We start from the raw sequence: 15,789 nt of genomic DNA on the forward strand, positions 1-15,789 counted from the left end.
CTTAATGATGTCCCCTTTTCTTATATTTCATTTATCTCTCAAAATCCTATCTTTTTTTAAGGCTTGGGAAGGATTATGTCTAGGTGCAAAATAACTTGTAACCTTGGAATAATGGAAACAGTAGGGACCAGAAACAAGCCAGATGGAGACCAGATTTGTCTGCTACTGTGAGGGCAGTCAGAAAATCCAAAAATTTGGTAAAGCTTAGGATCATCTTACCAGTAGGATACAGCTAAAGAAGTCAACATGGTGGCTGTTGTCCAATTAAAAACAGGGCAATGTACTTGATAGCAACATGAGACTTGTCCTTAAGTGGTGAGCCCTGAAAGTTTGTTAGGGACAAAAGGAAAAGTGTCAAACACTGGAACCAAAGAATCATCAGTGCTACCAACATGGAAGACAGCTCCAGTTACCAGTCTTTCCTATCTGTAAGGCTGAAACCGGAGGCATGATGAGAGTTCAGAAATTAGGATATGGGAAGTGGATCAGATGCCTAGGGACAAGTAGGAAGTTGGAGTTCAAGGTAAGGAACCAGAAGGGCAGAGGATTTTTTACTGAGTCCCTCTTATTTCCTTGACCTCTAGGGCTATTCCTCTCCACCCCTATTGCCCACAATCTCATCTCATAGGGTTTAGGTCTTCCTTTCTATCCCAATAGCTACTAATCCACAGGAACATTTTCTTCCTTTGTTGAGGACCATTACTGCCTATCCATTTTTATTCTTTTTCCCCCTGACCTAGAATACTCTTCTGAGCTACCTTATATTCGGAACTTTAAAATAAAACTTTATGCCATGGTGTTTCTCCATGATGGGTATACAGATAAATAGGACTTACCCCAATCTCAGAGGATTTTTGGTATGTTTTGAAATAAATTAATAATCAGAAGGGGAAATGGTAAAAAAAAAAAAAAAGAAGAAAGAAAGAAAGAAAGAAAGAAAGAAAGAAAGAAAGAAAGAAAGAAAAAATGGTACCCAGGCTGCCACCGATCCAATATTGGGGGAAGTGATCTGACTTTTTAAACATGGAACAGAGGATGCTAAAAAAAGCATCTAGCTTCTGCTAGAATCTTTTCATAGACTAAGACAGGTCTAGACTTGTATGTACTTGACACTATTTGAGCTCCCTTCATGGAACTAAAAAAGAAAGTCCTGAAAATAAGATAGGAATGGCATTTAGGCACATCATTAACCATTTATTTTGATCATACATACAATAATGTTAATGTATATTTACAAGTTAGAAATTAACTGTGAGAGTTTTATGAAGATGTATCTAGGAAAAAACATTGAAGGAGTTGAGGTTTCAACATCTTAAGACATAAGAGAATTTTTCAAAAATTAAATATATTTCAAAAATTTAAGATATGTTCTAATTTTCCCTATTGCAATCTTACATCTCCCAGAATAGGACATTAATTAGAGCTCCAGGACAGACAAGGTGTTGAGCTCTTTATTTTGATAACAGGCTTTAAAATGAGCCATTATAGAAAGAGAAAAGGTGTGTCATTCCTTTGGTTCCTATGTCACAGAAGACCAAAGAAATAGCAAGCACGCTTCCAGAGAAAGGGAGGGAGCCCGTTTATTAACACTAGTGAACTCCGGGAATAATTTTCAAATCAGAGTGAAGAAACAGGAGAGGGCTTCACTTTTTATAACCTTCTGGTGTCTTTGTCTTGCAGATATGGTTCTGCCCCCTTTCCTGTGCTTACAGGAAGGCCCCCAGGCCATATTTGATGATCTATCCTGGCACCAGCATAACAACCCTCCACCCCCAGGGCAGTGCATTGTTCACAGTTCCATGACCTCTGCATATATATATATATATATATATATATATATATATATATATATAAAACAAATTCTGCAAAACCTGTTTCCTCCTCACCTATGGCAGCTAAGTGGGAGAGTAGGGGGACAGTGTCCTGGAAATTAATTCACAAAGTTCAGATGAGTCTCCATCATTGACTAAATTACCAGAACCTCTTATGCATAAAAGCATTTATTTTCTCTCAAGGTCTTGATGATTTGAACTCACCTCCACAGTTTCTAGTGCGAAGTGACACTGGATCTGGCTGTAACACTCATGAAATACTCAGCCCAGATAGTCCACCTGTGCACCACTTCACCTCTTCTGGTAAGTCCAGTGGCCAACAACCTTGACTACTTGTCACTTCCATCCCCAAGGAGCATAAGAGGTTCAGTTGAAGATTCTAGGAGCCCCAAAACACTTAAAGCATGGCTTGAATATGAAGACACAATCATTCACAATGACAAAAGATCACATAGTTCTTTCTTACTGTATACCCTTGGGCACTTGACTCCTTAGAGATCTTGGGTGGGAGATAGCACCTGGGAACACTGAGCATCAGTGTTCCAAAAGGACTTTTGACCACCAAGAAGGAACTACCGGAGTCATTCCATCAGAGAAAAATGAAATCAAAAGTGCTAATGTATTTTTCCTGACACTATATTCTGAGAGTGTGTGAAAAGGGCCTGGGCGTTGATAAAGACAGCAAAGAAACAGCAGCTTCTCTGCCTGTTCCAGTTGTAATGTAAGTGAATTTATAGCTCCATTTTATAACATGCCAGGAGTTGAGGGTATTAAGAAAGAAAGTTTTAAAGGCTAGATCAATTATAAAGTATATCTATGCATACTAAGTAAGGCAGATGTGATTTTTTTGTATAATACTGAACAGAGAACCTTGCACTGTACTGAATACACCATCTACCACCTGCCTCAAACATAGTAGACCATGAACACATACAAAATAGTAATCTTAATAAAGTGTCTCCGTCTTTCACTTCAAATTTTCTGAAAACATTTTGTAGTATATTTTCTATTCTGATCCATATCAAAATGTGGTAAAATGAATGCAGTTTTAAAGTCTACTGTTTAGAAATGCTTTGATGACTGGTCTACATATAAACCTAACAAACCAAAATAAACAAATTCACAGTGTTCCAATGTATGCCTTCTTTAAATGGAATTAATTAGTTGAAAAAAAATGACACATTCTCACATTTAAAAATAAAATCCAAGCTAATTTTCAGATTGCTACCAAGAATATATCTGCAACATCACTTCTAATAGAGTAAAAGTGATACAGTTAATATCTATTTATGCATATTTGGGGACTAGCTTATATTTGACATATTATTCTTATTATTATTATAACAGACTGGTTAATAAAGAACATGATAATCAAATAGTATTTTGAAATTTAGAAGATGATGTTCCAATAAAATATATTAGCACTAAGAGTATTTTGCATACAATTAAATCTTTGAGAAAATCCTTCCCAAAGAAACAACAGGATTCATTCTTTGAAAAATAGTTTGATTAACTAAAAAATGTAGCAGCTCTAAGGAAATAATGTAAACAGCAATTGGATTACTGTGAGAGCCCACAGGAGTCTTTTAAATTGATATATCCCTGAAGGACTTCTATATTAATTAGTCTGAGTTCTGCTTTGAAAGTTAAGACCACATAGGGCAGAAAGGAGGCATTGGAATGGAGAAACTCCAGAAGTGGCTGATGGAACTGACAACAGGCACGAAGATGGTTAGATAAAACATTTTAAAAGTTGACCCCTTTTCCTGAAAAAAGGGAAAAACAAATATAGGAAAAAATGCATGAGAAAGAATTTACCTCCACTTTTATTTTGAAATAATTAAATAAAATAAAACAACTAAAATGTTCATCAAATTTGTGTATACCCATTTTAGTGGAATGGTACTCAGTAATAGAAAAGAACAAAGTACTGGTACATTCAACCACTTGGAATATATATATATATATATATATATATATATATATATATATATATATATATAAAGGACTATTACGACTGGTTGACTGAACTGATGCTCAAAGCAGGAGCTGCTCCCTGGAGGTCACTGTGCTCCCACAGTCAACCCCCTGTGGCCAGCCAACCTCCCACTATCCCTCCCCTAGGCTGGCCGGCCCTATTGGCTCAAATGCTGTCAGGCCGAGGGACCCCACCCATGCACGAATTTGTGCCCTGGGCCTCTAGTCTGAAAATAATTATGCGGAGAGAGGGGTCGGGATCTCAGTCCTAGAACCACAAGGAACAGAATTCTCCCAATTACCTGAATGAGTTGATTCTTCCCCAGGTCTCAGGCAGCTGGTGGTTGATGTTTTTTGAGATCCTAAGCAGAGAATCTAGCTGAAACATTTTATATCCTGACTTCTGACTTAGGAAAATCATGTAAAATAAGAAAATCTTTAAACCATTTTTTTTTTCCCCCAACCAGATTGAATTGATGGGATAATCTGCAAGGGATCATCCAGTTCATCACTAGTGATTTTGTTTGTTTCTGCTGTTGCTGTGCTTGTTTGAAAACTGAGTTTGTAATTCCGTTTTCTCCTTTCCTAGAAACTTATTCTGATCCACAGAGAAGAAATCACCTAGGATTGAGAAACTTTTGTGAATGTCCAGCCTAATTTATATAAGCCAGCAGTCATAGCTGAGAGGCCACTTTTCAGTGCTTTTTCCAGATATCACTACTTACTGAACTTTAAATAACTTCAGATGTTTTGGAATACGTGTAGGCTTATTTGCCTGTTTTTCTGATTATGCTTCATCTCTCTGCCTTTCTCTGTTCTTTTCTTTGTGTAGTCGTCTGCCCACACTATGAGAACATACCATAGACTGGGTGACTTAAACAACAAACATTTATTTTCACAGTTCAGGAGGTGGGGAAGTCCGAGATCAAAGTATTGTTCTCCTGGTGAGACCCCCTTTCCTGTCTTGCAGACAGCCGCCTTCTTACTGTGTCTTGTTTGTTTCTTAGTCTTAAATTATTTTCTTTTTCTGTGTACCATCTATCTTTGCTGCATCATTGCCGCTCCTTTGAATCAAAGCATGGCTTTTTGATGTCATCCTGACAAGCAGTCTTGAGATTCGTAATTAGAAGTACCTTCTACAACATTCCAAATAGTTGAAAAAACATTTTAAAAGCAACACTCTTATGTTTCATGCCGCATAAAGTAAAAAAAAATAAGGTTTTGAAAAATTTTCCAGGGGAAACTGTTAATTCTCAGAACAAATATAATTCAATATTGATTTACCCCTCTGCTTAATGGCATCACTAACATTTCTACACGTTATAAAGCACCGGGTCTAGTGCCTACCATATGGTTTTTGAATAAAAAGATAGGTGCATATTTTATTAAAGTATGTTTTTATTGATTTTAGAGAGAGAGGGAGAGATAGAAACACCTATGAGAGAGAAACATTAACGTTGATTGGCTACTTCCTACATGCCCCCACAATGCTAGTATGTGCCTGACTGGGAATGGAACTGTGACCTACTCCCTTATGGGTCAGTGCTCAACCACTGAACCATACCGGCCGGGCACTTTGGTTCTCTTTGAGTAACAGTAAGAGATTTCTAGCCACCACAACCGTTTCTCTACTTTTCCTTGACTAGTAAATATGTATTTACAGAACAGTTTTAATGGGTTCAACGAATATTACTTTAAAAGTAGGCCCTATATTATGTATGAATGAATGCAGGTGTAAAACAAGTATAAACAGCTACCATTAACAGCGTTATCATATCAGCAAGCTGTCAGAATGCTATGCTGGAGCCTCGTCTTCCTTCCAAGCATTGTAGGTGATTTCTTACCACCATGTTACTTGAAGACAGAACTCCCCAAAGTGAGAACCATTTAACGCTAAATCTCACTTAAGTGACCTCTCCAAGGTCTTATAAAAACAGCAGAGAAAACAGCAATTAAGCTACCTTGAGAAAGAAGTTGAGGCTTGCCAAACTCCTAGAGAACCAGCTGGGTACCATTTGAAAAGCACTCACTTTCACTCTTTCTTATCTGGAGAATGCAGTGTAGAAAGGAATTTCCGGCTGCTGGTCCTAGGAACACTGATGGATGCCTACACATAAACCCAACTGCTGCAAGGTAATGAGATGAATGGCCTTGTTCGTCCAAGGTAATGAGAGAAAGTTGACTTAGGTATTTCCAAGGAAAGAAAACAAAATTGTTTCCTGGTGCTGCTCTAGCATTGTATGGTTACATTTAGGCTTGACATGTTGTGAAACTTGAATTCAACTGGCAAAAACTTAAAAAAAAACAACAATAACAAAAAAAACCACTCCCCAAAAAGCAGGTAAGGATTTAGCAAATATTTATTTATCATCTACGTTAAACTAAACGGACAATGTACATAACGGTACAGGTGAATTATGCAGTGCACAGTGGCAAATCCGTGTGATAGTCAATGGTCTTCGCAGCATTTGCCACCAGATGATAAAGTCTCTTGGCTTATAATCAGTGAAAAGAAATAATGTGGCACATGCTGTTAATGGACTCAGGCAAGCACATAAAAGGAAGCCACACAGACAAGAATATGCCGATATAGTACTCTAGCTTATAACTAAGCCATTTAGACAAACAGAATACATTCGGTTTACAATGAGAGCCAAAATATAATGCTATCTTCCCAGAAAAATAAAATAAACATGCCAGCTTAAATAACACACTACATTCAAAAGAGTGTTCGTGGAAATAGAGTATTTATATCTGATTTAGATGCAACCGTGCAGTCCTTAAAAATGAGCGATGGTTTTGAAAAATCATCTCGATGTGATACTCACTTCCCACTGCATCATCGCTGCAGCCCTTCTTCGTGACCTCAGATACCTACCCAATGCCACGCCATTTTCTTTAACAGGCTAAACACAACTCATTTTTAAGGACAATGGCTGCTGTATCTGTTTCATGCGAAACACCAACACTCAAAAAACGATTTGTTGTATTGTACAAATTTACAAACGTTCATGATCACTATGAAGATTTACAAAACCCTACACCCTATAGCAAACATTAAGCACAATAAAAACATCATATGTACTTAACTAATGTGGGGAAGAAAAAACTCTCCAATATATATATGGAATTGTCACTTACTAAATAGGCAAAGTCTTTCTGTTCTCTTTTTTATTCCAGAGCCCTCCTTAGTGTCTATTTCTATTTTTAATCCCTGTTTCACCAAGTTGATAGCCTTGTGCAGTAATAAACACAAAAGAAAAATTAGCAATCTAACAATGGTAGGCATGGAAGAGGCGTGGCGAATCCTGAGGTAAAATACCTTCCAGTTGAAATCCTCCTTGCTAACAAACCTGAATCTGTAGCTCAATGGGTGATGTAGGTGTCCACTGTGATATTAAGACTCATCCATCCACAGGTACCCTCTCAACCGAGAATGACATAGAGTGGGTCTGAAGAAGCAGAGACAGTCCCTGCATGGAGGTGCCCCCTTTGAAACGAGGGTCGGTGGTTATGATTCTTTTTCAGTTGTGTTTTCCCAGAGGGAGTCTTTCTCCTCTCTGAGTTTATGTCTGGAGAAAAAATGTGGTGGGGTTGGGGCAAAATCTGAATTCTTCCAAGTGGTGAGGCATGCCTTTCCCAAGTTCAAGAAAGAGTGTTTTGGACATAGCCTTTGCTAAGGATCTTGTAATCTGTGGTTATGGTTCTATTTTTCTACAATTCACTTGTGATTTTCCAAACCTAGACATTTCTGAAACAAGATTCTGAATTTGAATTTGAATCCCAGAAAAAAAACCCAAAAGACCTGGTATATATTTTTGTGGTGCATTTCAGATTCTCCAGGACAGAGGAACATACATGGTTGGCTTGTCCTTTGAGAGGGCAATGCATTTTTCTTAAAGTATGCCATGATGTGTGTGTGTGCACGTGCAAGTGTGTGTGTGTGGGGGGGGAAATGGAAGTGTGTGTGTGTGTGTGTGTGTGTGTGTGTGTGTGTAGGGGGTGCAGAGAGAAAATTGAAACAAAAAGCACACGTATATACATATATCTGGAATTTAGTGCTCTCATTGAATTGTGTATTTGAGCCTTCCAAAGCTTATTTGGCTTGTACTTATTTTTTGAGAATCAAGTTTAGCATTTTACATAAAATATATATGTTTCTGGTTAATAGTTTAAAAGCATGTAGGTCCATTCAATTCTTAAGATGTGTCATAGAAAAGTTATTTTCCTCAGTTTTAGTTCTCCAGTTGTCAAATATTTTAGTTCATAAGTGATATTATCATTCTCATTATTATTAACTGGTTGTATGTGTTGAGATGAAAATGATAACTATTTATGCCTTTTCTGCCATATTTTTTTTCCTTAAATTTCAAATACAGGAGAACAGATACTGCTTTCCCTTCTCTTGTGTTAAATGGGAGAATGTTCTTAATAAATTGTGTTTATTGACTTATCTGTTCACTTTGAGTGTTCTGAACATAACCTTTACTAAGGGTCTTGTAATCTGTGGTTATGGTTCTATTTTTCTACATCTGGCAGCTTAACTGAAATACATCTTTTTTTATGTAACTTTCAGTATGTTCTGTTTTTAGTTAATATTGATGGGCAGCAGTGACCTCTAGTGGATTCTTATGTACATAGCAACTGGGTTTTTCAGAGAATGTTTATTTTCAATATATTTGCATCTTTTAGACCTTTTGTAGCTGGGCAGCTTACTAAATGAATTTTTAAAAAAATATATTTTATTGATTTTTTACAGAGAGGAAGAGAGAGGGATAGAGAGTTAGAAACATCGATCAGCTGCCTCTTGCACACCCCCTACTGGGGATGTGTCCGCAACCAGGATATAAGCCATTGACTAGAATTGAACCCAGGACCCTTCAGTCCGCAGGCTGTTGCTATCCACTGAGCCAAACTGGTTTCGGCTGAATGAACTCTAAACTTTCTTGAAACATTTATGTAATTGGTAATTTTAGAATTAAATGGAAAGACATTACAAATTATCAATACTTGGACTTTCTTATTTATATATCCTCTAAGCTAATTTTGAAAAGTAAAATTAATATTCAAAATTAATCTTTAAATATTCATACTTGTTTTTATATGTAATCCACTTGCTTTTCTTATTTAAATGAAAAATCTTAAAAATTATATTTTAGAAAGATAATTGCTAAATAAGATAGAAGAAAAAAACTTCAGGAAATAAACATTTTCAAAAATAAAATCTCTCCTGATACTATTTAGAAAAGTAAAAGTGCTCTGAACATCTTGGGAGTTAGGTGAACTCATGAAATAATTTTCCATTTGTTAATATAAAATAGAGGAAAATTTAACACCTCAGAGCAAAATGCTTTAATATTTTTTTTTTTTAGAAAGAAAGATTATGTTTCTGGAATATATTTTATATTTCAGGAAAGATTACTTAGAAGACATAAAATTTAAGTTTTTATAGAGCGTCAGTGCTATAATATCATTTTTGGCTTGTGAGGTAATAAGTTATTAACATCTTAAAGCATGACATAAGTATTAGCACATTATTACTTCAGTTAGCTATTTTCTGAAAATGGATTAGATATACTACCTAGGAACTGCTTTCAAATCTTTACAATACAAATTGTAGAGGAATATACTTTTCTACCAGAAGAGGGCAGCAACATTTTTCAATTAGAATTCTAACTGTAATCCATCTGTTTTGACATCCTTTGAGATCTTTCTGAGAAGTTACCTTCACTTCATTCTTCTCTTCACTCCATGGTTCAATGAGTGTTTTATGAAGGGTACAATTGTCAAGGGGACCACCATTTTTCTTGGTTTACAATAATTACAACACACCTGCTTCATCAAACTCATGGCTTTGACACCACTAATACAATCATTTTTTTTTTAAGTACAGACAGTTCACATGGAAATATTAAAGTACCTGATACTATGTGTGGAGGAAAGGCAAAATTCAGAAAGATTGAAACATTTATTTTTATTTTCCCATGGTTATTTAAATCTGAAAATTATCATCAATATCCTCATTATCTTACATCTAGCAAGAGTAAAGTAATAATTGCAAGTAATTATTGGAAAAGCAGTCAAGTACTCAAAACTACAACTATCATCACTTTTTGATAAATATAATGTGAAACCACTGAAACATACACTTATTTAAAAAAATTAGTTAACTTATATGATGTTTAACCAGTCAAATGAGTATGTAGAATAATTTATCATAACACCTCTAAGTCATTTCTGTATTACAGAAATATCTTTTGAAAGTAATGCAAATAAGTTGGATGATTTCTTTTTTTTTTCTTTTGCTTTTAGGTTTCAAATATAAATTCCTCAGAATCCAGTGGATTGTTTCACCTCATCGGGAGTCCAGCGTGTGTCTGGGCAGGCGATAGTGCTCTGCTTTGGGACGGAGCTTCTTTTCCTGTGGGTTGGCATACTTCCACTTGGAAGGTGACATTTTATGCTTTTTCCTCTTCTTATCTGTGCACCATACCTTTTCACAATATTCTTCCACTCTCTGGAAGTTGCTATAACCAATCAGCTGCAAGAATTCCTTATACCATGGCTTTGTTCCGTGAGGGATACTACTGTGAGCAGGACAAGGCATCTTGTGAGGCCTGTCCTCTTCGTAGTCTTTGTTAAACATTTCCTCCACTCGCTCCTCTTCTACTACCTCCAGGGTGATTTTACGGACAGTATGGACAAAACTATGCTCTACTGTCTGGCAAAAATATGTACCAGCATCCATTCTGCGCACCCTTAGGAAGAGTAAACCGAGGTCCATCTTAACCACTCTATCATCAGTCTTCACCTGCAATAACAAAAAAAGTAATGACATCCAGAAGAATATTATACCAACCTATAATGTATCTTTATTTTGTTCATTTTCATTATTACATGATGGAATAAAGGTCATATATGTGAGAGAGAGGAGGGGGCCTAAGTAAATAAATCAGCTCTCTCTCAGAACTAAATTATATTTAAGGTCACTTCATGACTTTAAGGTCATTTTACATCCACATATTTTAAATATGTTTTTATCAATTTTAGAGAGAGAGAGAGAGAGAAACATTGATGAGAGAGAACCAGTGATTGGCTGTCTCCTGCACATCCCTTGCTAGGGATTAAGTCAATAGCTGAGGCATGTGTCTTGACTGGGAATCCAACCAGCAACCTCTTGAGCATAGGATGATGCTCAACCAACTCAGCTACACTGACCAGAGCCATCAATATTTTTAAGAGTAAAGTGAGAGAGCTTTCAATTATTAGAAAAATATTCAGTTCTATGTAGCACTCAAAGTTAAAGTGAAATGACAATTTGTAAAATTTGTTTAACTTATTTTTTAATGGAAAGAACAAATTCCATTTCTCAGATTATTAGTTCAGGGGTTCTTATATATGTTTCAGATAACAATGACCAATGTTTCTACAAAGATTTCTATTTAGAGAGAGCTAGACTACCTTGACCCTCTCCCCTTAAAAAGTAAAAAAATCTATCTCTTAATTACTCACCTCTACCTTTCCTTGAGTTACAAAACAAACTGTTATATGTTTTCATGTGGCCTAGGATCATATGATGCTGATATAAAAGTGATTTACACTGTACTCTCTGACTTCCCCTTTGACAATACAAAACAAAAGCAGTATTCAACTTTGCCAATACAATAGGGCATGGCAGACACAATCACAACCATGTTGGCAGTCAAGGCCATTCCAACAAGCATGTTTTTGAGCCAGAGGTAGGTCCTGCCATTGCCCACCAGGCTAAGCTCTCCCAGGCCTTGGTCAGTTTGGCCATGTCCAAAGTTGCAATGTGACTGACTCATCATATATGATTACTCATGTGTGGTCATTTATATAATTGGTGATAATGTGGCAAAATGGCCTTAGTGTTATAGTGAGAGTTTGTACCTCAAATAGGAATGTTAATGATACATTACGAGGCTCCCTGAGGCATTTTGTCAGCTATGTAAGGTAAATTAATCACTCAGAAGCTTCAGAGTGACATAGTTGGATGACAAAAGGAGCTCCATATGTCTTTCATAAATGCTTCCCTTGACTTGGAAGGACCAAGCCCTGGCAGACAAAATGCTACAGTCATTAACTCAAGAAGTTCTCCAGTGAGGAGCCAGGAAGAGCCCTCAAACCAAAGCCATCTTTACTACATGGGAATGATAAAACCTAAAGAATAGGTTTTACTGAGAATCTAGCCTCAGCAACCTGTCACAACCAATAACTCTTAAAGGACTCTGTGCTGCTCTGCTTATTTTAACTGGGCCTTTTGCTAATTTCCCCTTCGCCACTAGCTTTCTCCATGTATTGCACCTACCTACGTATGACCACATCATGCCTCTCATGATACTGACTCTGAAGGCGGCATCCATTGTTTTTAAACTTGTGGCAGCATTTGACATAGATGGACTGGCCTACTTAACTGTCGTGTGTGTGTGTGTGTGTGTGTGTGTGTGTGTGTGTGTGCGCGTGCGTGCGTACTTGTGTAGTACAAACATTATACTGTCCTGGGTCCTTTCTTGGAATCTTCTATAGATCTCTCATTTCCTCTAAGGTACAATCCTCTGTCCTTCTCTGATCTCATGTTTTATTTGTATCCATTTGATAACTCTTCTATTTCCTCATTTCAATCAGCTTCTCTAAGATGGAACAACTTGCCAATAGATAATCCATTGTTTTTGTTCCCTTTAAATTACAAAACACTAACCAAAACTTTTCCGATCCTTCATTATGTACAATTCAGCGTCTTTTCATTTGACTCCCCCCAATTACTTATTTCCTTATTTCTGACAATTATATCATCATTACATCATCATTCTTCTAGTCACTCTCTCTGAAAGTGTTTATCATATACAGGGTGTTCCCCAAAATGTATACATACTTTAACAGCTGATACCTCAATTTTGAAAATGAAATGCATTTTAATAAACACTGTGTTTATAATGATTCACAGTGCCTGTGTACCTTTTTTGGGACACCCTATATACTTCTCTTTCATTATTATCCCCATGTCCAAAACATCTCAAATCCCCATCAACATATCTTCATTGATGAGCATCAGAAACATCCATTCCATTTCATTATTTTTGCTTCATTATTAGGCTCATACTTTACGATCTGTTCTTTGACCTTGTCTCATGCAGATTCTCCCCAAATCTTCCTTTTTTCTGTTCTTGCTTTCATGCCCCGCTGGATTCTGTTTCAGAATCTATACTCTTGTCTCTGTCTGAAGAAACTCCCCAAGGCCTGGCCTGATTCCTTCTCATTAAGAAAGGCTGACCTAAATGCTATTTCTTCAAACAGGCCTCCCTCACACCCATTTAAAAATGCCCTCATTTCGCCAAAACCTGTTTGGCTCAGCGGATAGAGCGTCGGTCTGCAGACTGAAAGGTCCTGGGTTCAATTCCTGGCAAGGGCATGTACCTTGGTTGCGAGCACATCCCCAGTAGGGGGTGTGCAAGAGGCAGCTGATGGATGATTCTCTCTCATTGATGTTTCTAACTTTCTATCCCTCTCTCTTCCTCTCTGTAAAAAATCAAAATATATTTTAAAAATACCCTCATTTCCTTATTATCATCATTTCACTTGTGAACTTTTATATACCTAAATGAGCATTGTTATTTGCAAATATAAACAGCCCTTGCATTAATTTTCTTCTTATTGGTAGCTGTACACTTTATTTCAACAAATATGTGCTATTTTACTCTTCTCCCAAGCGCACATCCTCTGTCACGTTCTTGATTGGGTAGTTATTCAAACTCTCTATTGCTTGCCTGAGCAGGTGACAATTGTCCAGTTAACCAGATCCTGCCTTTCTAAATCTATATCCCCAACAGCTGAAAGTAGAGCTTCTCAGACTGGATTTGGTGGCACAGTTGCATTTCTGTGGTCAATGACTTTTCTATAAGGATTTCTTAGATTAGTGTGATTACTTCCATTATAGTCAATAGAAGTTTTAAAGGAACTATATTTGGGATCATGTGGAAGATCCCCATTGTTAGTATTTGTGTTTATCATAGATCTGATCCATTTTCAAAGCTCTGATAGTTTCCAGCTGCTACGGAGGACAAAGATGGATTTAATATGTTAATGATACGTTCCAGCCAAATGAAAACCAAACAGCATCCTTATGTAGTAATGCACATAAAAAGTTTTGAAGTCACTTGAATAAAGTGTTAAGGGGATTGAGTCATCACATGGCACACAGTGCTATAGGCAGATGTTTTATATATTCACATACATATGTGGTAGTCTGTGTCCCATATTCCTTCCACAGAGATACTTCATTTCAGTGGGGGGAAAAATCATCCAATGAGATACACATTTAAATGATGTATAGATTTGCTTACATTTTATTTGTAAATATGTTTTGGTTTTATATTTGAATAAAAGTTGCAAGTATATAGGATGCATTTCTGGTTTGGTTCTTGTGAACATTTAATAAACATTTTAATACAAGTTATGCTACCAGCCCAAGGGCAATGCTAATAATTTTAAGGGCAGCTAGGGGGGACAATTTGCAGAATAATAGAGTCAAATCTTCCTCTTCTTAACTCCTTCTGCTCTCAGTACCCTGTCTTGCAAATCTGATTTCCCACAACCATGTTTTATTCTGGTCTTATTCTTTCTTCTCCTCAGTAAACTCCTTTCTACCATTTACCAATCCATTTTTAAAATTTCCTTCCAGGCTTAAACTTTCACATCTTAACTGAATACTTTCTTTATGACCCATAAATATGTTTTGTTTCTTTTTGGAACTCAAAAGCATTCATATTTATAGCATGCAAGATGGTATTTATAATCCTCTTCAAATATTTTTTCCATGCAAATTTCATCACTTTAATACAGGGTGGGGCAAAAGTAGGTTTGCAGTTGTTCATGTGGAAACTAATATAATCTATAATAATAACATCATATTGCTAATAACAGCTGAATGATCTTCCGGATGTTCTTTCAGATGAAGCAGCGGACAGGGGGCCGAAGCAGAGGCAGTTAGGGGTGATCAGGCAGGCAGGCAGGCGAGTGGTTAGTAGACAGTGGTCCCAGATTGCGAGAGGGATCTCTGAGTGCTGGATTAGTCCCAATCTAGCAAGAATTCCTATACTGGCAGTCAGACATCCCCTGAGGGGCCCCAGGTTGAAAGAGGGTATAGGCTGGGCTTAGGGACACCCCCCCCCCATGCATGAATTTTGTACACTAGGCCTCTAGTAATTAATACATAATAATATAAGAATAAACTCTGTTTATTCATAACTGTAAACCTATTTTTGCCCCACCCTGTATTATAAGTTTCATAAGGGCAAAGGCAAAGGCCTATCTCTTAATTATTATGACTATTCCATAATAAGTAGAGTGCTCAGAACATAGTGAAAATGAAAACTTATTACTTTGTTCAGAGTATGCTAGCAAGACAATGAGGTATACTAATAAGGATATAGTAATTCACCAAGTAACCATTTCTATGTAAACCCAATAATGATTTGGCTAGGAAAGAAGCAAGCATCATTTCAGCAACAGTTAGCAACTAATGTAAAAGGGGCTATGTATGCTTCACAGATACATAGGACAAACAGCTCTAGGAAACTGCCTTCACCTGAAAAGCATCTGCACACAAACAGCTTCCCTGAATATGATGATCCTTTGTTCTCTCTCTACTAAATCTCCTGGGAGAGTGAATAAGATACGAGAAAACATAAAAGTCACCTAGCCCGTATTCTGGCACATAGCAATCGGTTTATGAAAATGTTTTAAAATAAAACAAAAAGCAAAAGTGATATAAATACAAATCATTAATCTCTGGCTAAGAGTGCTTTTAAAAAAAAATCTGTCAAAGGAGAAGGAATTTCTTCCATTATCAGAAACCCAAGCTTGAGGCACATATCATTGCACGTATGTACTAGTATAAAGTTTAGGCGAGTTTGAAGATGTGGAAGCAAGACGGCTATAATGGGAATTGTTCTATCTCATT

At 36.8% G+C, this 15,789-nt stretch overlaps 1 protein-coding gene across 1 annotated transcript in view; it reads right to left on the bottom strand.

Annotated features, from left to right (window-relative positions):
- Window positions 1–9,150: 9,150 nt before the first annotated feature.
- SEMA3E (semaphorin 3E) overlaps window positions 9,151–15,789 on the bottom strand; it is a 210,300-nt gene continuing 203,661 nt past the window's right edge. Inside the window, exon 17 of the mRNA XM_084897240.1 lies at window positions 9,151–10,620. Coding sequence (XP_084753366.1) covers window positions 10,165–10,620 — 456 coding nt within the window. The 3' untranslated portion in view covers window positions 9,151–10,164. The remainder of the gene's footprint in view (window positions 10,621–15,789) is intronic.

The sequence above is a fragment of the Pipistrellus hanaki genome, assembly GCF_964339955.1.
Source record: "Pipistrellus hanaki genome assembly, chromosome: 10".
Taxonomy (NCBI): domain Eukaryota; kingdom Metazoa; phylum Chordata; class Mammalia; order Chiroptera; family Vespertilionidae; genus Pipistrellus; species Pipistrellus hanaki.